General features: G+C 44.2%; 1 protein-coding gene across 1 annotated transcript in view; it reads right to left on the bottom strand.

The window, feature by feature from the left end:
• The window catches only part of LOC104534366 (PDZ domain-containing protein 2-like), a gene marked incomplete at both ends in the record, with an annotated part of 40,988 nt that overhangs the window by 5,776 nt on the left and 12,516 nt on the right, over positions 1-22,696 (bottom strand). The window contains 7 exons of the mRNA XM_010184177.1: positions 1,165-1,279; positions 3,616-3,735; positions 4,358-4,506; positions 6,232-6,343; positions 18,566-18,748; positions 21,569-21,701; positions 22,350-22,492. Coding sequence (XP_010182479.1) covers positions 1,165-1,279; positions 3,616-3,735; positions 4,358-4,506; positions 6,232-6,343; positions 18,566-18,748; positions 21,569-21,701; positions 22,350-22,492 — 955 coding nt within the window. The remainder of the gene's footprint in view (positions 1-1,164; positions 1,280-3,615; positions 3,736-4,357; positions 4,507-6,231; positions 6,344-18,565; positions 18,749-21,568; positions 21,702-22,349; positions 22,493-22,696) is intronic.

Below are 22,696 nucleotides of genomic sequence, written 5' to 3'. Positions count from 1 at the left end.
TCAAGTGACTTTCACCCTGCAAAGAATGTGTTCCTTCACATTTCTACCTGCTTCCAGGCTCTGGGTCTTATGACTTACACCCAGCTGTATTGATCTACCTTCATTAAAAGGAGGCCAAAGTGAGCAGATCCACATGCTGCAATTTTACTTGCATCTGAGCAAAATTATATGGGGCGACACCATTAGCCATGTCTACCTCTTCTCTCTCTTTTCCTGCCCCGGTTAAAAAACAAAAAAGAGTATGCAGGCTCTGAACAGCCTGCAAAGGATCACTGGGTTTATGGGACATCTGCTATTTATTGGCTTCCCATGGTGAGTGTACAACCTATGCTGCAGGGATGTGAGCTTCCCTCTGGCAGGAAGTGTGAGAGCTGGCACCAAAAGCAGCCCCAAATACAAGTGTGATGAGACATAACAAGGGGAATGGTGATATGAGAGGGAGGGAAGTAACACAGGAGCAGCTTTCTGTGGATGAGAAGTAACCCAGCCCCTGCAGAAGAGTTGTAGACCACTGTTCTAAAATCATGCTCACATTGTACTTTCAGCAGTGAATAAGAGTCTGTCTGTCTGGTGCAGAAGCACTCAGACCAGGGTACAAGCCCACGCAGAGCAAGCTATACGTCCATCTCGGAGATTAAGACTGGAAAAGCAGTAATAAAATCAGGATATGTCTACTTCTCTAACCAGCTGGGTGATCTCCCTGCCAATCCCATCCTTCTTCTTCTCTTTTTCTGGTTATGACTCTGGTTGATTCATATCAAAATAGCACCAGGAGGCTCAGGAGCACCAGAGGCTCTGTATAACCTCTTCTTGGACCAGCATATTTAAGCCAGATGTTGGTTGGATATCTAAGTTTCATTTCTGTCAATGACCCTCTCCAAATGAAGAACCACAGCTTATGGGCCTGGGCAGACAAAGTTCACTGAAGAGGAAGGGAAAAAAACCCACATCATGCTGTGGTTTCCCCTTCTCAATATGCAATATAACCAAGTTAACTGCTATGAATGATCTTCCCCAGGATGGACAAACAGGGTGTGTTACATCCTCCACAGCCTTCTGCTGATGGCCAGGTGCCTAAATAAAGCTGTACTTGAATTTTTCAGCTGGACTGAAATAATATCCCACTGTGGTCCTTTATATGCAGTTGGATTCTCTCTACCATACCTTCTTTAAGCCTTCCATCAGCAGCCGCTGCTCCATTTGGGAATATAGTCTTCACAAAAATCCCCATCCGTCCACGAGCAGAATCCTGACCTCCCACAATGCTGAATCCGAGACCCTACAGAAAAGGTAGGAGAAGATGCACAGCTGGGACTTTATTATTACCTGTGCAAGAAAGACTGCTGATAACATACAAGACAAAGGGAAGATGAGAGAGATGAAAACCTAATAGCTGCTGCTGAATCACACTGCCATCTCACCCTCTGCTTGCATTTCCTGATCTACTTTCACTCTCACATCAACACACTTATCAGTCCAAAAAGCAGCAGCAGGCACACCTCAAGCTAAAAGGCAAAAATGCTGTTCTGAGATTTATTTATTTTTTAAGCTCTTGGTCAATGGCTTTATGTTACTCTAGTTCCATTTTAAAAAACTGTAACACATTGCTCTTAAATCGACAGACAGTAGATTCCCACCCCTGAGATCTATATCCAAGATTAACGGTAGTTTTCTCTGCTGTCACAGACCCCGCATTTCCTCAGGAAAAAAAAAAGCTTAGGAACATGACATAAGGTCAGTGCTGTAATGTCAGGAATGTAGCTGGAAGGGGGCTGGTGTGGTGGGGCTGCCATGTACATATACATATTTAATTATTCTGGAGACATGTACCACGTTGTATTTAAATAAATCTGGATCAATACACTCCCCAGGGCTCCATCTGTTAGCTCCTACCCCTGCGGTGCCCCAGTTGGCTGCAGGACTGTCTTGCAAAGCTGATCAGGGAACGGATGAGCACAGCAGAACAAACCCTTTCCCCTTCTGCTGAATTATTTCCCAACCAAATCACTTCCTTGATCCATTCCCCCTCGTCACCCCGTATTTCTCCTCTTGTCACTGCTGTATATGCATTTTAGAGAATAAAGAGGAAAGTCACTGACCAGGTGGACAAGGGAAGTGGAAAACTGTTGTGCTCCAGTGATCTGAAGCCAGGGTTGTTATTAGCGCCTCGGGCAGTGCTCTCCAGCTGAGGGACGCTGCCAGGGCAGGCACTAACACTGTGTTTACAACCCAATACAACAACTGGCTCTTTTGTTTTACTCCGTGAATATGAAGCCAACTGCTGTTGTTATAAGCTTCTAGTAATTTGATAAGATGTTACTGATTTCTAGACAGGAAGCATCCTAGCTCCCCTGTGCAACACAAAATAACTACCTGTTTACTGGGCAATTATCAACTGCAAAGCAACCAACGGAAAACACGAGGCTCCTGACACCCCCCTGCATGGACACAGCTCTCCCCAAGACTTTTCAAGTCTCTGGTCTGCATAGAGATAATAAAGCAAATGCTACCACACAAACTGTACGTGGTGCAATTCCTAACAGGTGCTCAAAACACAGGTGGAAGGCACTTAAACCAGCAATTGTTTTGAGGTGGTTCATGATCACTAGGGTTTGCATGCTCCCAGCTGCTTCATAACGCCTTGGAGCTAACTGCAGAAAGGCAGAAAAGTGTGGCTTATCCCATGGGGAAAAATAAGTTGATTTGTATGAGAAAAATGGGTCAAAAAATAAGGAAGTGAAAAATGAAGAAATGCTCACTTGGAAATGTCATGAAAGACCTGAAGCTTCCAAAACAAGGAGAGTTATAGCAACCGTGAGTCAATCTACCCAGGGAAGTCACTATTTCTTCGCTAAACTTAAAGCACAACAAAGAATTTGTTTTTGTATTTTAGCTTTAAAGTCAAAACAAGTCTTCTTAGTCCAAAACACATCCATCTGATGAATTTAAAGAGTATTTCAGAAAAAGAGACATGCATATTTTTAGCATATTTAAATGTCAGCCCCAACACTAGTGTGGATTGGATTAGGGAAAACAATATATACCTAGGTTAATGCTTGTCTATTTTCCCTTAGGATTCAGCCAGCTGGTATCTAGCAAATGCGCAAACATGCTATTGCAGGGAGAAAAGAGGACTCTTTGACCCAGAGAATTCAGTGCCATCAGATAAGCAATCAACCAGGAACCTGTCTTTGGCTTTAACGCTTAATTTGCAGTGATTTTTTTTTTAATATATCCAAATTCCACAGAGATAAACTACGCTTGTCCATAAATATGCACACAAACAGGTACTCCTCTGTAGCTGCACCAACTTTGCATAAGCATACATATTTATAGATCCTTTATTAATATTTGATATCTTAGTAATGACCAGATGCACAAAATCGGAATGAAAGCCACCCCATGTCAAGTACATGACACGAACATTGCTTCCCCTGTATTTTGCAGGGGCAACTTTGTCATTTACATCTGAAAATGGGATTTGTGTATGATTATTGTTGTTATTATTATTACTGGCTACCTTGAAAGCTGGTGGAAGTCCTGGGTGTGGGAGACACCTCTTAAATGCCAGCTCTTGCTACATGTGAAAAACCAGCCACATGGAGAAATCCTCACCTTGCCTTGCCCTTTCATCAGGACGATGTTGGAAATGATGGACGGCTGGGTCAGTCTCCATGGAGATTCCACTTGGGCGGCACTGAAGGAACGGGTGGATTTCTTCACAATTTGGTAGTCCTAACAAACATCAGCAAACATTAGAAGTTGCTCTGATTGCTTGAGACAGGCACTGGGATGTCATAGTGGGAAAACCGCATGTGTCGGGGAAGAAGGAGGGGGGGAATCTTATAGATATATTCAGAAAATGTTCAAGAGATGAAATCCTAGCTCATTACAGCCAAAGTGAATCTTGCCACAGTAATTTCCCCACATTTTGCACAGTAGGATCATTTTGTAATGTACCAGCCACAATTTAAATTAAAAAGATTAAGGGTAGCCTCATGATATACTGAAGTCCTTATCTGATTTAAAAAAAAAAAAGCCTACATCATCAAGTCATTAAAATACAGAGAAGCAGGATTTTTTTTGAGTCCTCAGATCTCTAGGAATTGCAACTTGTAAGATCAGCCTTAGGGCCTTCTGGTCACAGCAAGAAGTACTCCCCTTTACCATCCTCAGAGTACAGAGGTTCTCCATAGGTGGCCAAGTATTCCCATTTTGGCCTCCAGGCCTGGTTTCAGCCCCTGTGATGTACCCATGTGGCCTTGTTTCACTACCCTTGCTTCTAGGAGCTATAGACAGACCTCAAAGGAGCGAGCACAGCAAAGGAGCTCAGAGCCAGCCCTGCCTTTCCACCCACCTGCCTGGCTCCCGCCGACTCCAGCTGCTGGGGCAGCGAGTGCTTTCTTCCACCCCGCGAGTATTTCACCGCTATTTCGTAACTTGATTCACCGTTTTCCACTGTCAGCTCATCGTCTTCTCCCACGGACTCCAAGCGGGATCCAGCACCTAGGGAAAACCACCACAAACATCTCAGAGCTGCTTTATCCTCTCGCCAATACACAATAATCAGCTCCTGCAAATCCCAACTTAAACAGTGCCTGAAGACAACGCCAAGCACTTCCCAACCAGGCAGTTAGAAGCTAGTTTAGATCACCCTCTAAAATCTTTTCCTGCTGTCACAGGTTTTCTGCGATCTTTCAGCGATGTAGAGCTCTTCAGCGCTGTCGCTCGTGGTAGTAAGGAAAAGCAGAAGATAATTGAGCTGGTAGCTCAGGGACAGAAAAGAAATTCAGCTGTTCTCACCCAATGGCACTTGCCAGCGCACTAAGCTCTCAAGTTTCATTTATTTAAAATTAAAAGACCTGACACTGTAGCAGTATTCATTTCTGGAGGTGTCATGTCACTTTGAGGGAAATTTTTCTGGAATGGAAAAAGGAAAAATGTGCCAAATAAAGGCTATTTTCTTTCCTTCTGGCAATAATCCTAGTTGTCTTAAAGAGGAGGAGAGTGCAGAGTTCATGTAAGAAACAGAATTATTTGTCTTGAAGGACATCCTGTAATTAGCCACAGAGTACCCCGCTCCGCGCACCAGGGCTCCTCCAACTCTCATTTTCTCCAAGGTCCCCACAGGAACCCCAGTCTCAGCAGTTCCCGCACATTTATCCTTGCCATTTCCCAACCACACAGGGAAGGGCCATTAACCCCTATTTTACAGATGAATACCCAAGACACAGACAGGCCAAATTTGTGCAAGCTGGATCACATGACGTAGTTTTAAGATTAATTTAAACCAAGAATAAGTTGGAGCTACTGCAGAAAGGGGCAGCTCTGCTTTCCCTTCATCGTTCCTGCTCTGTCCTTAGCCCGGGGACAAGGCTCACAAGCCATGGGCTGAGGTAGAGCCACTGCAAATGTGCCCAGGAGAGCCCCAAACCCATTAATTGATACCTCTTCCTCAACTGGAGGCTGTGCAAACATTGCTGCCAGTGACAGAGAGGGATGGAGCACAGGGCTGAGGCAGCTGCTTCACTCGGCATCAAAGCAATTCTGCCTCCAAATCCACAGGCAGGCTTTGTAGCCACTGCCCAAAGTACGATTTAAATCGACTCCCTGCTTTGGGGTGGTGAATTACCTCTGGTTTTAAAGCTCCCCTTCCCTGTGCATGCAGGTCACTGCTACTGCACACAGCCAGGACCCGGCATCTCGCCACTTCTTTCACTCCCAAATCCTCCTGGCACCTACAACCAGCCCTTTCCCATCACCTCTCCCTCTCTTCTTCTAGAAGAAGTTATATTTCTGTTTTTTCTGTCCATGTCTGAATGCAGCTTCCCTTCCTCTGCTGCAGCCCAGGCTTGGGATAAAGCAATAGCAAATTTGGGGAGTATTCGCCATAATGGGTATTTTGGCAGTGGCACATTGAAACATGTCCTCCACTTCAGTATTAGAGCACACTGAAATTATAAAGGCAATGTAAATGTTTAAAAAAGAGAAAAAAGAGAAAGGACAAAAAAACAACAACCCAGACACTTCCAATTTTTGCTTCATCTTTCTGTCCATATAATAGTTCAACTCAGGAGGCTGAACACAAACATCTTACAGCTGGGATTTTCCTTCCAAATTAAACTAATATGACCTCCAAAGGAAAGAAAACCTATCTTCCTTTTAGAGAGCTAAAATAAATACACAACATAAAAATCCTACTATTGCTATCTTTTATCAACCCAGTTTTACCTTGGGATCGACTTCTGTATTTCAGTATGCCACTTCCCAGAGTTGGACTCTGGTTGTTTCCTTTGGACACTTCTACACAAGCTGGATCTTGAGACTTCTCCGTTTCCATCACCTGAAAAATTTTTTAAAAAATATTTACTTGTAATCCAGAGAAGTTGATGGAATTCCTCTCATTTTTACTAAGGGAAAGAAAATTCCATTGCACATCATCTTTTTTTTTTATTTTTTTTATTTTTTCCCAGGATGTGTCATTATATTAAGCCATCACATATTTCTGCAAGTAAATTTCAGCAATGCCTTTGGACATTACTGCAAATCTTACCAATGGGTACACCCACAGCTCAGTGTGGCCAGAGATCCTCTGCAGAGGACCATAGTAACACCCCCAGAGCACCTCCAGCATCCACAGCACCTTGTTCAGGTGCTTCCATGTGCTTTTAAACAGAATTTTCATGTAGTTTTTATTGTCGATTGTTCAGCTCAGCAAAGCTTCTAGAGCCATCACAGAGAAGGTAACCACTTTTAAAAAGTGTTATTTTATTGTTAGTGTTCAGAGCTGAATGCTGATGCATTGGATGTAAACCTGATTTAACAGAAAATGATGAAGATTACATAGCTAAGCACATAAAAGCCTAGAAAAGCTCAACTTAAATTTACACTTGGACTTGCGACCCCACCACCCGAGTAAACACATCAAGATAGGAGGGGTCTATATATACGCCTCTGCCTGGTTATTCAGACAGCTCATGGCAAGGATGACAGAATGTCCACTACAATCACTTAGTGGTTGCATTATACTTTTAATGTACTATATCAACCGCTGGAAGTCAGTTTAAAACAAAAAATGCATCCAAATGACCAAACACTCTTAGTGTTAAAATAATTTCTGCTTCCTCCAGTCAAGCTTACAAATAGCAGAATTTTCCTGAGAACCTGCCTCCCATCCCACAGTCCCTCTTATCCCCAAACCAAGAAAGCCAAAGTTTATTGTTTGCAGAGAGTCTAGACTTTGTGATTTCAGTTCAAAGGGTAAAAACTTCAGGAAAAGATTAAACCAGTAGATAACAGAAAGCTGGAATAGAAACTGCTATTTATCCCCCCCCACCCTTCAACATGAACAGCTACACATAGTTTGTACATCCTAGCTAATTCTTGTTGATTTTTCAAGGCATTGCAGCAACTACTTCAGAGTCCGCTTCTAGTATCAAATGCCTCACAGCTCACAGCTCCATGTAATAGGATTAATCTAAAGAAGAAAATAGCTGCAGCACTTTGAGAAAACCAGTGCTTACAATTTGGCCATCCTAGAGAGGGACACGTTACAGAAAAGATGTAAGAAATCAGATCAAAAAACCCACCCAGGAGACTCAAATAGTCAGTCATTAGGCCACAGCCAAAGTATCACAAACTCTCCCTATGATCTCCTTGGAGTATCCAGAAGACAGCATAAATATTTAGAAGTGAGCCAGGACTCCACGGATCACACAAAGATACACTGGAATCTACCATATAAGCAAAAATACCCTGTATAAGTGAGAATGCCTCCCATGTAGAAAAGCCAAAATCATTTGCACAAACACATAAAAATTACATAGCTGGTGTTTTTAAAGCTGCACAAAACTATCAGTACTCAGGAACAGTGTTAACTTTTCAGTGGAGAAGTATCTGAAGCACAGGGATGGAGAAAAACAAGAGAGGACATCTAACTGAAGCAAGCACAGTGCTGCCTTGCACTTGCATGGTATTTAATTACCCGAACAGATAAGGATGGGCCCAGCCTCACTTTTCTGGAGCTGAGCACAAACCAGCTCAGGTCTGGAGCTGTTTCATTTCTGCAGCATGCACAGACATGGACAGTTTCACCTGATAAAGGGACACAAAGCTGGACCGCTTCCTCCAGCTTAGAGCATGAGGGGGTCAAAACTGGGTTAGTCTGCAGCAGCCTACAGAGAGATGCTGAACTTATCACTGTCACAGACCATTTCTACCCCAAGCCCAGGCTCAAGGGTGACCCATTTGGTACGCCCAAAATGTTTGGGCTTGATTAGGAGCTTTTCTGCATTTATTTTTGACTGTTCAACAGAAGCAAGTACAGATGGAAATGTATGCAATTGCAGATTGCAACTAGTGGGGCGAGAGTTAAAACAGGAGACAATCGTCACTCACATTAAAACTGTGCACCCTGTCCCTTCACCTCATTGCTGTGCAATCCTGGAGGCTCTGAGCCTACAGACACCAGCCCCCAAACCCCACATATGACCTGCAGAAGGGATGTGTGCGCAAACACCCATGCCAAGGAAAGCTTCAAAGCGTTCTCAGCGGCCTCCAGAAATTACGTTTTATCCAACTTGGCTTCAGATCACAATAAGAAGTAAAAAGCATCTAAATTACCTGTGTCTCTGTTTATTTCCTATTTTAGCAAAAATACTTTTCTGACAGTGAGTATAAACATGCAGGGGAAGACACTACTGCATTTGCAAAAAAGTAGATATTCTTTAAGTCGTTGAGCTTGTCTAATAAACCACCAGGAGTTTTATTCTGCTCAGAAAACACTTAGAAATCTGATCCACAAAGCCTGTGCGAACTCCCAAAAGTCGTGCGTCTGTGATCTTTGGCTCTGGTGTAACTTCAACAAGAAGAAAAACCCAGCTCCACCTTATCCTCCCGGCCACACGTGAATGTATCGCTTTACTGTCTCGAGGCGGCTGCCTGCGTTTAACCATGCCATTTTAATTTTCCTCACTTTCAAGGAAACGGAGCTTATTATTTCAGTTCTGTATGCCTCTTATTAAACTAAACCAATAAATCCTGCCCAGCGCCGTCCCAGCTTTAAGGACAAGGGGAGCTTTAACACGCACAGTGGTTTGAAGGGAGATCTAAAAATAGAGCCCATTTTGCCAGTTCATTAAGTAGCTCCAGGATCAAGCGATGGTGACATCTCAATTGATTTCAAAGGAAACGGCGCGATCACGGACACGCGGTCCTGGCACCTCACCAGAAGAGCGAACAACTGCCCCCAGAGTCGTCGCTCGGGCAAAGCTCCAGTGTGACCAGGCCCTTAATTAGGCAAGATGAGGAGCAGGATTATGAGAGTCTGCATTGTTTAACCGCAAACAGCTTGGCAATCATTGCCGATCTACAAAAAACAAGGCGGTACACAGGGGGAATGACACAATTTAATAAGCAAACTGCTTCACTGCTGCTGTCGTGGAGTTTCTAAGCTGCTGCCTTTCCCATCAGTGAGCCCATCCAGCTCCCCACGGTACCAGCAGCATATAGACGAGTTTAACCTGATCATTAGGGAGCGAAACAGCGAGAATCAGACTGGCAACCCAGAATCATGACAACCCAAATTCAGCCCTACCTGCACTGGTAAAGCAAGTCCATTCACTGCTCTCCTTTAAAACAGCAAGGGAAGGCACCGTTCCTGGCCGTGCTCCTGCATATGCTCCACAGGGTAATTTCTCATCTTCTTTGGTCCCAGTACAGTTTTTCCTTAAGCAGCACCACCTCCAACATATTTAATCATGAAACACTCCAATGGTCTGTTGGACCCAGCAGGATGAAGCCAAGGAGTCTCCAAGAGCAGTAGCATCAGAACCTCCAGAGAAAGGTCCAAAATGCCCAGTGTGAACCTGGCTTCACCTGGTCCCTACACAAAGTCCTTCTTCCTAGACCTTCAACACTAGCTGATGCTTTAGCTAAAAGCTTTAGCCTTTCTGAAAGTTTTGGAGATTTTCTTTGAAGATCTATTATAATTCTAGTTGTTTCGGTTATTTGTGCTATTATTTATTGCTTTCTGGGGCACAGCATGTTTTAAGCCTTAAATGTATCTGGTATGCAGGGAGCTCCACAGGCCCCTTTACCTTGCACAGAAAGTAAAATACATTCACTTTTAAATTAGCTCTTTTTCAATTTAATTGAATCCATCTCCCAGATAAATTACAAAGTGCAGCACTATAATTTACTGGAATTAACACTGCAAATGATGCAGAGGACATGGATTTTCTAATCTTGGCCAGCACTAAGTTTTCCATGGCTCTGTTTTCGGGTGTGTACAAAACTGCCTGGATGCTGGACAGAGCTGGGGCTGCAGCACCCAGGGCCACCTTTCCGAAACACAGCACCTCCCAACACCCAGGTCACACCATGGGGCACACAACAAGTCCAAATTAAAACATATTTAACTGTTTCTGGAGCAAGTTACAGGACTCCCTCTTTCAAAGGCTATTGCATTACTGCTCCCCCCTGTCATGGCACAAACATAGGGACCCAAATGGAGCCAGGAATGGAGGAAAAGAGGAGGAACATCACCCCCATGTCAACACTAATTCAGTGCTTTAACTGGCATCTTAGAAAAACCTGGTGTGCCATCTTCTCTCTCAGTGTGAAACTGTCAGGGTAGACAGCATCTCCACACGTTGGTCAGGGCTGGCTCTACCAGGGCTCAGATTTGGGCTGTATTTAGCAAATACAGTGAAATTTGGGGAAACAAAGCACCAGCCACCTTTCCCAGCAGCTCATCTCGGAATTACCCGTGCTGGTGCCACCAAGGGCAGCCTATGCTTCCTCCTGACCAGGGCAAGAGAATGGGAACCTCTGTTACCTAATTATAAAGAAAGTGTTGGAAAACTTCCAGTTCATGTGCAACAAGGAGATCAGGAAGTCTGATAAAGAGCCAAGAACTGGAGCTGCCCTATTTTCTGAATAGGTGGAAATGCCAAATAAACAAAACAAAAGCCTTTAAAGTGGTCTCTAAGAATGCCTGGTCTATCACTCTACCAAGTGCCTGCACTCAAAAACGATCACAAGCCTTCACTGTAACACAGCAGTTGCTGAAAAGGGCAATACTGTCAGCTTCAGGGGCTACAAAACCCCAGTGGATTGTTTCTATTGCTCTTTACGAAGTCTATGGAGTAGTTACACACAAACCTGCATGTGAAACATAACCTGGTACTCACCAGCATAGAGCCAGCAGCAATACCTGCTCTTGCACCCTCAGCAAACAGACTGCAAACATGCTATGGCAGAGCTGAGTTGCTCTAATCTTCCAGAATGCTCCATTTATTTTGTACAATTCACCCCAAAACCTTCTTCAATGTGTTTGACACCCAGAGCCCTGGCACAGCAACCATGGCCCAATGGTTCTGGATGTAGCAAGATCCCAGCTGTGCTGGCTCCAAAGCCTCGCTGGTGCAATGCTGTATGTATGGTCAAGACTGCAGTTAAGTAAAGCAGATATCATTTGCAGGTTTCCAAACAGTCACTAAAATTAATAATAACGTTCTGAAGAAACAACACTTTAAAAATACCCTTTTAAAGAGGGAGAAACACAGGAAATGGCTAATGCAGCTTAGTTCTCCAAGAAACAGCGATCACAGACAACACATGCCTTGGAAATAGTAAGATACTCCCAGCTAAATAGTTCCCAACCCTTTTTGGACCAGATTACTCTTCTTCTGCTCTATATTATGATTTTCACTGGAAACAGCTTCTAAGATAATCAGATGCATACATTTCTGAAATGGTGCACAAACAGATCACTGCTGTTTGCTTTTTTTATGCTTCGTCCCTTTTTTCCCTTCAAACATCAAAAATAATGACATGTTTGCATGCAGTTTAGTCACTGCCCACGAGATGTCTCCATGTGATGCACAGAGGTCCCAGAAGATGGGTCCTGGTAAACAGAGGAGACAAACATGGAGCTCAATTTGTGTGAAAGCTGGTCCAGCTCCTCCATGATTTTCTTTAATAAGTACTCAGCTCATGGCTTAGCACAAATCCAGAGCCTATGCATCATGACAAACAACAAATTGCTTCTGCTTTTTTGCTGTTTTCTTATTTGTTGGGTTTTTTTGTTTTTTTGTTTGTCTTTTTTTTTAAATTACAACCTTTTTAGTCACAGTGAGGGACAATGCAAGCAATAAACAATCCTCAAAATAACAACTCTCCTGAGAATGAAGCAAGACCTTCCTAATACCGAAGTCAACCCACAGCTGCAGAAAGCATTCCCATGACACAGCTGGTGGAGAGCTTTGGATTTCAGCTCCAAAACTATGTTTTGTATCATCCTAAGTACAAGAGAGAATATGGAATATGTAAGCATTAAGTGTCTCTCATACCTGAATCAAGGATCTGAAGCGTCCTACATTACATAGGTGACATTTACCCAAGCACAGCACATCCAGAATGAGCTTAAACTGAGCCCAACCATGACGGGACTGTGTACATGCTCAAGAATTTGCAGATAAACAAACTGCAGATGCGATGATACGACATTCACGCGAACTCTCAAATCCTACAGCCTTTATCATCCTTCTGGTAATGTATGTGAACCACACGGCTGTGACAGCATCTCTCTTGTTCCAGTGCCATGAGGGGGTTATTTTTAGCTTGTTAAAGGCAGTTCATCTCCTTCAAAACCGGGCAGTTATCCAAACAGCCAAAGGAGAGACAGGCTGTACTGTGGCTGTTGCTTTATGGGAAAAACCCCCATTCACAAAAACAAAGACCATGCAGAGCCCGTACTGTAGATAAACTTGTGTTTCTACTACTCTGCTGACTTGGCTTTCAAACGTATCACACGGAAGAGCAAAAATTGTAACTCTTGGCATTGTCTATACACTGAGATTTGCAGTCAAGTCAAAAAGGTTATCTTCCACCAGCCCAAGCAAGAGGAGATATTTCACAGTTTGTAGCCCACATCACATCTACAGGGAACCCTTCAGAGCACTGGCCCCTGCGTGAAAGTTTTCTCTGGGCTTGCCTTTAATACAGAGCAAGCAGAAAGTGGCCCAGAAGGGCTGGGACGCGGGCAGGCATAGGGAAGGATGCGACTGCTGCTGAGGAACCCCCTCCTGACCTGGAGAACACCTTCACATTAATGTTTCCTTGAAAGGTGAATTTTAGAAGGCGTGAAAAATGGTGATTCAATGACACTGACCCCCTGGGGGCCTTTCACCACTCATCCTCCTCGCCAACTCTTGTGACATGTGTCCACACCTTCCCCAAATGCCACACCACCACCACCAGCCCATCACTGGACATGCCTGCGGCAATAAGATGGATTGCGATTCATTATTTTAATGTGATGCAGCTTCTGGAAACAAGACAAGAAGAACAGCTGCATTAGGCAAACAAGATTTGGACCCCAAATATTTTGTCATTTTTCTCTTGGTCAAATTCCTAACTACATTTACTCTAAAAACCTGCATTGCCCCGCTTCTCTGGGGACACTGTAGGATCCCGTGTGTCTGCATGAGTGCACGGCATGGGCATGGACCCCCAGATCTGCTGGACAAGGCTGCACCTTGGAAACACATGGCACTGCCAGACTTGCAACAGATGCAGCATTTACAGCCCAACAGCAGCTCCAAGCCATGCCAAGGTTTGGACCCTGCCCTTGCCTGCCCCTTCCAAGGGCGACGCGGCACAAGGCAGGACCGGCAAACACGGCCAGCCCTCACCACAAAGAGGAAAGCCATTATTAAACCTTTTCTCCAGGACCAGGGCTGGCCACAGTGCAGCCTCACACCAGGCTCTTCATCTTCTTCCCCTGCCAAGGAAAGCGCCTCAGAGCAAAGCAGATTTCTGACAGCAAAAGCTCTTTCTTGCTTTTCCAGCCATGCAGTGCCGTTTGAGGAGCGAGTCGTGTTTCAGCAACCTTTTCCGAGACTGCAGTGCCCTAATGGGAACGAACGCTCGAGTCCTCCAAGTAATGAGGGTCCCTCCTCGCGCTCTGCACACATTTAATTGTTGAGTTATGCTTCCTGCTTCTTCTCAATGCTAATGCTTTCTCTGAAATCCTCTCCCAGCATTTCAGGAAGAACTTTTGACCCCAAGAGTGTTTTTAAACTTATGGCATTGTTATCCTCTTCCTTATTATGCTTGCATGGCTACAGGTAATTACATATGGATTCCCCAGTAGGACAGAAAGGCTCATGACAGAAAATAACTAAGCAGTCCTACAGCTCTGATAAAATACAAAAATGAGGAAAGAGGAGGGGGTAAACAAATGCATTTCTGCATATTCAGAGAACAGGTTTAATTTATCCAACTTGCAGCTGCATGCCTTACAAAAAAAACACAAGCAGAGGTTTTGGCAGGGATAAGGAAGCCCAGTTAATGCAAGAAACCTTTTAACTGGAGGCATCTTGTTTCTGTGACTTGTAGGAGCATCGAGACCTTGGCGGGTCATGGCCGCCTCTGCATGCAACGTGCCCACAGCTCACATGAAGGTACACATCAAGCACTTCAGGTCAAGACAAAATAATTAAACATGAGCAAAAGGGTTCTGTCACCACAGAGAGGGTCATGCAGGTGAGGATGCTGCAGAGGTTGGGTCCCCAGGGCTTGCCTTCATGGTCAGCTTGGGTACCGGGAGGCAAATTGCCTCCCTTCCCAGCTCCATCACAACAGGTAGGGATAGCAATGACCTCCTTTCTCAAATAAGCAATTTCCCTTTTGTGTAATTCTGTTCTGCACGGAATAGACTGGGCTGAGGGTCCTGCCTCCAGCATCATGAGCAGCAGATACCCAAGGGAGAGCACAGCATTAAGCAAAGTATAGCGGAATGGTTCCCAGGCATTCCTCCCTGCCTCCAGCAACTACAGATACAAGCCTGCTGAGGCTGACACCCTTTTCTTGAATTTAGTAATTTTTCAGAATTTCAGCCCATCGATGTGAAGCTGGCCACTGAAGCTGAACACTTCAAAAATAAAGTACTCAGATCATCATACTTTGAACAAAACAGCAACAGCAGAAACAAAGGCAAAAACCTTTGAAGCAACTAAGAATGATGCTTGCCTCTATCTGGGGACCCCAAATTAATCAGACACTTTGCAATTCTTGGCAGACCTGCTTTCTCTTTAGAGTCCATTTCCCAGGTTGCTCCACCAGCCAGCAATACAGTGACAGATTCAATTTCAACAGAAATACTAGGAAAAGCGAATTGGAATTAAAAATAAATCGTCAAAGACAAATACTATCATATCATCCTATTTCACTTGGACATAAATCATGACATTTTCAAATAGCAATGTCAACTGCACAAGGCAAAGTAAGGATTTGGGAGGGGGAGTTTAAAATCCCGAAGTGCCTCAGGACAATTTAACACAACATGACTCTCTAGTCTGGTATTTCATATCTGAAGTTAAGGAACATTTTGGCCAAACTAGCTCTAAAATAGATGCACTTTAAGTATACTAATGTAATCCTTTTTCTGCCTGGTGGCACAAGTTTTATTAAAGTTAGAACTTTAAGGGAAGTTTAATGTTGAACAGGGTTTTACATAAAGAAACTGTGTAAAAAGAGAGCCCTACTTAAATTGTATTATGAAATTTTTATTAATAAAACACAAGTGGACTGTCAAGTAAGGCTTACAAGTGATATTTCTCTTAAATTACAGTTTTCAAGTGTCGCTAAACTCTTCTCCTGTGTCCTGGGGAAGCTGATCAGCTCAGATTATATTTCCCTGGCTGGAAACACTGGAGAAGAACTTCAGTTTTAAAAAACTTGCTCATCAGGAAAAATGTTAACATCCAGCCCCTAGAAAATAGATTTATTTTATTTTATTTTCACAATTTTTCACAGAATTGCAGAGAAATCCAGGTTGGAAGGGACTTTTGGGGGTTCCTGGTCCAGCCCCCATCTGAAAGCAGACACATCTTAGATGAGATTGCTCAGGGCCTGTTCCAGCTGAGCTCTGAATAACTTCAAGGATGTAGATTTGAATATATACCTTATTTCCAAGTGATTATTTTTTCTGCCTGGTTCAGCCTTTAAGCAGTCAGGTGCTAAGGTATTAAGAGCAAGTCCATCAGGTCTATAAATAATGGTCCTGAATACCCGGAACTGAAATATATTCACAGTGAAGTTAATGAAAGAAGACCTTAGACTACCCTATGAACTCCTACAAGTTCTGAAGTACCTTCAACACTTGCTCAAGAATTAGCTATACATTGTGCTGATCAGAAGAAGGACAGTAAAGCCTCAGCTGACGACAAATCACTCTGAACTGCTTGTTGTTATCTAACCACCCATGGCCTGACAGCATCCCTTTAAGTCTCTACAAAGCCCTGTACAGTTAACAAGAAAATTCATTAACCTCTTGGTCAGAGGTGAGAAACTGGTCATGAGAAAGGCAACTCCTAGACAGACCTGTGTTGAGAATTGGTTTCAAATCTAAGAGGTCTTACACTTAAACTGAGACCACATTGTCAGTTACCTGGTCCAGACCTTGAGTACTACCCACCCTGGAAGTCCAAAACAATTATATCTGCACTGATTAAAAATGGTCCAGCTTAGTTGCCACTTTAATTGTCAGTCACATTGCCATCTGTTACCTAAACTAGAAATACAATGGAATATATATGAGAAAGGGAAGACACACGAGTATCATCAAGAGACCAGGAGCAGAAAAGAACAGTAATTTCCAAAGCAATCTTGCAATAATCTACAACTCTATACCTATATATATAGATATATATTAAAAAAAAAACAACAAACATATGATGCTTCATGTTCATACTGACCTTGAAATCAGCTTCTAGCTTTGCAATGAGAATCCTCCTCACCTTGCCAGATGGAAAAAAGCCACGTGTGAGGTTTATCTTTTCCATACATTTACCTTCCTATGTTCTGCCTGGTGGCATTTGCAGAGCCCAGCTCAGCTCAGGCTGCCCTGATCTGATGAAGATGGATCAGGCAGTGGGTAGAGCTGAGGTGTCTACCCTGTACAAGTGCCCACCCGTGCTGCAGAGAGCCCTGACTGCACCTCTGAGGATGAGTTGGAAATTACATGGAGAATGCAAAGAAATCCTGTTATATGCATTAGAAGAGGAAGGATTTCATTCAAGGCTCCAAACTCAGGTCCATGCTGAAGGTCTCTGAGCAGGCTCGTGCAGCTGGGACTTCACAGTGGTGTACACCTCGGTCACCTTGAGTTTTCCCTAGCATTGTGTTAGTCTGGAAAGGAAGGATCCGATAAAATAAGCCATCGCTGAAAACCAGGCAGAGCCTTGCTGGCAAGTCAGGAGCACACCAGTGACAAAAAACTCCCAGCATGTGCCGAAAGAATCACTGGAATGCCAGGGAGCTGCACATAATTAAGTTTTGACAAAATTGATTTTTATGTTTAAGTGTTGCTGAGCCACAGCCTTATGAAAAATTACCAGAATTTGAAACATGATATATGGAAGAATTTAAAGTATTTTGATAGCCAAAAGAATGCTTAGGTGACCACTCAAGTTAGCACACAAACACTACACCATCATCAGTGTGCTAAGCATCCCTGCGTTATTTGTTTTTCCCTTCCTCCCCCCAAGAAAGGCACCCTGGCACATAGAAGAGAAGACAGTACAGAAATAACAGAACTTGTCGCCATAAAGAGACGTGTGAAAGTGAAGACTGTTATAACTCAAAAAAGTTTGGAAATAACAGGCAGGTATGAAGTGATCACCAGCACTGGCTAGACTACAGCGCAAGACGCATCACGGGGAGCAGTCTTTTGCCCAGAAAAGGGAAAATGTAAGAATACAAAATCAAAACAAATCATCAAACCAGTACCACATCTGAGCCATCCAAAGGTTTAAGAGATTTATTATAATTGCCACAGAAAAGAAGGAGAAAAAAGGCAAGAAGAGAAAATTGAAAGATAAAAGCTTCAAGTTAATTCACCTGTTTTCTCTTGCCGGAAAACCAGCCTGCAAGCTCTTTAGTAGCAAACATAATTTTATTCTTTGTCTGCACAATACAACAGAGGCCCAGGACACCAATGAAGTTTCAGAGAGCTGCTACATTACAAATAAATAACAATAATCCACTTAATCTCTGCTTAATGCAGCCCTAAAGGGAATGCAAGTGAGATTATCAACCAGCAGCATTTATTCAGCAGAACTTCAGTTACTGTTCACAGCCAGAAATTCGTATCCCTCCCCACAAAAGTGTCTGTTGGCTTCAACAGAGCAAATAAAAACTTGAAGACTTGGATCATAAACTGTTAAAGAAGTTTAGTTACAAATGGAGGGGAAAGAAGAGAGTGTTAGTGCATAAGCACTGTGAGAGACTCCGCATCAGATCCAACAAAAACAGTGGAAGTAGGTGGAAAACAATCCACCAGCAGAGGGAAAGACAAAACGGTGATTGCCAACAAGCTTGGAGGACATGAGAGCAGATGCTGTGGTAGATGCCATCCCCATTTCAGCTTGTCACCCATCTCCCATGCAAAGCACGGCTGAGTGGGATCATCTCATCCCAAGGACCTGCTCCAAGCCGGGCTGCAGGAGAACTTGGCAGACGCACATGGACGTCAAGGGAGAGAGTAAAAACGTCACACCAAAGCCACACTTACAGCGACCGGTGTTTCAGGAGACACATTCACTCCCTTCACATCTTCCTCTTCTGGCTCTTCGTTTTCCTTGTTGTCAGTGCAAGAGACTGAGTCTTGGACTGAGCAAGTGCTAAGCAGGTCTGGCAAACTGGTAGATGGGTACTTCAAAAAATCTCCTTCAGCAGATTCCTACCCAAAAGATAACAAAATACATTACACTGCATGCAGAAAACCACCAAAGTCATGGTGAAACTGTCCCATTTCACCCGCCCAGTGAGAGCTCCCTGGTAATCCTCCCCTCTTTACACACTTCCACGTCCTCAAACTTTAGCGGCCTGGTTATAAAAAGCAGACCTGGTTTTAAAGTACATAAATAGTAAACAAAGGCCAATACATGTCTAAAACATTTAGGTTTCATAAAGGAGGATTTAAAATAAACGCTTCCCCAGCAGCCTGCTCCTCCCCACTTTGGGTTTATTAAATGTCACTGTGAGCAGACTCAGAGTTTGCAGACCTCATTATTTATTCCATTGCATCCCAAATCACACTATGCTCCTGCTCCCTGTGGATGTTCCCTTCACACATTTATCAACCTACATGCATAAGAATAATATACCGACAACCCTACTTGGGAGAACAAAGTGAGAACTGACCCAGTGATCCTCTACCAGCTCAGTTCTGATGCTTCAGGACACATTTCCAGTCTTTGGCATATTTTCCAGGAGGCAAACATGTGCATCAATCTACAGCAGCGGCCAGACAGGCTCTCATTTTATTGCTTCCAGAACAAATCCTGCGTTCAGAGTGTTCACCTGGCCGAATTATTAGGCTGCTTTCCCATACCAACAAATAACGCCCCAAGGGAGTTGCTGGGGAACACTTCACCTTACACCCTTTCTGAGCCTGCCTGAAACAGGCTGCAGGCCCCATTCCTCACCACCTGCCTTTCCAAGGCCTCCTCCCAGGGACACAAAAACTGTCTAAGCACACAGAGCATGGGCTGAACAGGCCCAAAGCCTGATGGGGAACATTAAGTTCTATACTGTAAGCTTATCTGTGATGATTCTTTTGATGCAGTCATCACATGAACAGGCAAATAATTTTAAGGAGACATTGAAGCAGGCTACTGCCTTGCCTTTTTGGCAGACAGTCCAACTGTCTAAACAAAATACAAAGTGTACCCTACTTCAGGTCAAAGGGTGCTGTTTCCAGATTAAACACCACCGGGGTTAATCCCAGGCTGTGTGCCTACTTCAGGCTTTCAATGAACTTCACTGTCTAACTGAAATGTTAGAGAAGCTATAGGCCTCTTCACTTTGAATATGATGGGATACAGGCCTCTCTTGAAAATACATGAGCCTAAAATATCCCAGGAAGCCCTAAGAGCATTCAGAGATTAAACGCACAGAAACCTGCATCAGTTTGGCTGGGGAAACCGGAAGATGAAACTAAAGAAATTTTTAAAACTACTGATACAGTGGCCTGCTGATACAGCACACTCCCCTGGTGTTACCTGAAATTGAAAGAAATCCTGAAACACACAAAGTGTGTTTAGAGAGGAGATGATGTTTATTTCAAGGCTGGGTGCTTGACGGATTTCCACAAACCAAGCACACCACCTGTAAAAACTACACTGTATTTATCCTAATACATGATTAGCAAAACTCCACCTAAAACTACATTAATTGGTACAAAATTTCTTAATCTGATTTCTGTTGGTCTGTTAATTTCACGCTTTTCATGCCAATGAGTCCACATGTGCAGTATTCTCTTTCTTTTGGGTTGGGGGGTTTCTTGACTCAGTGGTTTGGGAGTCGGTGGTCACAATCTGCCCCCCGCCGCATTTACCTTTACCCCTGTTTTCACAGTTTGTGCTGACTTCATCCTCATTAGGCAACAGTGCAAGATCTGGCACCTCTTTGGGCCAGATGATTGGCCTCTTATCAGTCTTGTAACCTCTTCTCAAGGATATGGTCATTAGAGAATGCAAAGAAATTGATTTAGGTGTCCTCCAGTTAATCCTCCCTGATGGTTCCCAGGACCAAGTGTCCTGCTGGACAAAATTTATGTTCTCCTAATCTTGCGATGTTGCTTTCCGTGAAAACATCCCCAACACCTGGTTCCTGCTTTGAAGAACCAATTATTCTCATATACAAGCTTCTTTGTTTTATACTCAAAAATGCAGCTCTCTGTGCAACACTAGAACCTGGAAATGCAGGTCTATGAGTGGTCCCTCTGAATCTAGATGTTTCTGCTGCCACACCAAAGGCCCTGACAGCCCCCACCTGCAGGCAGGCCCTTCTTTGAGACCCTGGGCTCTTTTGGGAGCCAGCTAGCCGCCCACCAAATGCCTGCATCAACCCAAGCAGAGGAGCAGCAGTTGTGGTCCTAAAAGGAGAGTAAACAAGGGTGGATTTTCTTAAACAAAGAAAAAAATATTGTGTAATAACCCCTCCATCTCTCCTGCGATGAAAGCAGAATGAAGAGCTTGACTGAAAAATGAGTCCCACTCTCATTTCCCTGAAATTTCATGCTCCTTTATCCGCAAGAGCTCCACTCCAAGCTGTTAACAAGAACAAAATAAGGAACTCAAGCCAAGAGATGATCATCAGGGGACCTCAGGCACACAGATATGACAAGAGATGAGAGCTATGGAGGCTACGCAGGCAGGAAGCAGAAGAGGCTGAGAACAGCCTGCTTTATTTAGAATATATTTTAAGAAAATGGTTTTGGCCAAAACTTCAGTAATGTCTGCATGAATAAATACAGACTCATTTGCACACTGAATGATAGTGACAATACAAGCAAATCATTAAATTGGTCTATACCCTGCTGATCTGACACAGATTTGTGGGAGCTACTGATTTATTTCCAACAGCTGTGCATTAAATTTAGGGGAGCAAATTGCACAAATGACTCCCTATCAAAAGTATCTGCCCCTTTCCACACAGCACTTGCACAAACTCTTGTGGGCACACATTCAGGAGACCACCAAAGAGAGGGCCGTACCTTGCTAGCGACCACCAGCTGCACCAGCCCAGCGGCTGAGCGCAGGAGGGCCACGGCATCCTGGTGGGAGAGCCCCACCAGCGACTGCCCGTTGATCATCAGGAGTTCATCTCCCACCATCAGCCTGCCGTCCCTGTAAAAACAGAACAGAAACGTGAAGCTGCAGCATGGTCCTTCCCCGCTGCTGGGTTCTGGTGGCATGCGGTGGGATGTGGAGTCATGGACAATACGTGACCTGGCTGAGGCTAAGCTTGCATGGATCAGTGCAGTGTCATCTGCCCAAAAATGTGGCTCAGAAAGGTGCCCCCAGGGATGTCATTGTTATAACCAGAGACATTTCAGCCTCTTTGCAGGGCTGAGACTCCTCAAACCTTCTCTGAGCCCCACCAGAGAAGACCAGGGAGCAGCAGTAAGCATAATCAAGGAGCAAGGCCAGGGCTGCCAGTCAGCACCCCAGGGTGCCCCACTCACTCACTGCCAATCCCATAGGAAAAGCTCATCTTCCAGAAAGAGACTTGGGGACAAAAGCCCCACAAGCCATCAGGCTCCTTGAGTTACACCCCATCACGGAGCAAGTGTTCGATCTGCCTGTACTTTGGGCTAAACGTGCCAAAAGGGGTTTCAGTGACCCATCACAAGAAACAAATTTTGAAGCTAAAAATGCCTTATTCCTCATGGAATGGGGCAAATCCCCCACACCTGTCTCATGACTCTGGCTAACAGCAATGGCCACGGATGTTCCATCACACCCACTCCCATGAAGGCACCCCTGTCTCCTCACCTGTGTGCAGAGCCGCCTTCCTCCACGCGGGTGATGATGATGCTGTGAGGGGACCGCTTCGACCCTCTGCCTCCCGTTATCTGGATGCCCAGTCCGTCTGTCCCCTTCACGATGTGCATCTTCCATATGCGGCAACCTTCTCGCTGAGAGAAAACGTGCAGAGAATCCTTGAATTTGGATTTGGACAGTGAGAGAGGGCTGGGAGGGTACAGAAGGGAGCTATTTAGCACCTTGCTGCCCATCACCACACATCTGTATAGCTCGAGCTATACGGGTGTTTCTGCTGAACTTTGCTGCATTAGCTGTGGTCCAAGCGAAGGAGGCAGAAAGGAAGAGGCAGCACAGAG

This window comes from Mesitornis unicolor, unplaced genomic scaffold (assembly GCF_000695765.1).
Source record: "Mesitornis unicolor isolate BGI_N332 unplaced genomic scaffold, ASM69576v1 scaffold13365, whole genome shotgun sequence".
Classification (NCBI taxonomy): domain Eukaryota; kingdom Metazoa; phylum Chordata; class Aves; order Mesitornithiformes; family Mesitornithidae; genus Mesitornis; species Mesitornis unicolor.
Note: the sequence above shows the minus strand (reverse complement) of the source record. Positions and strands in the feature narration are given on the sequence as shown.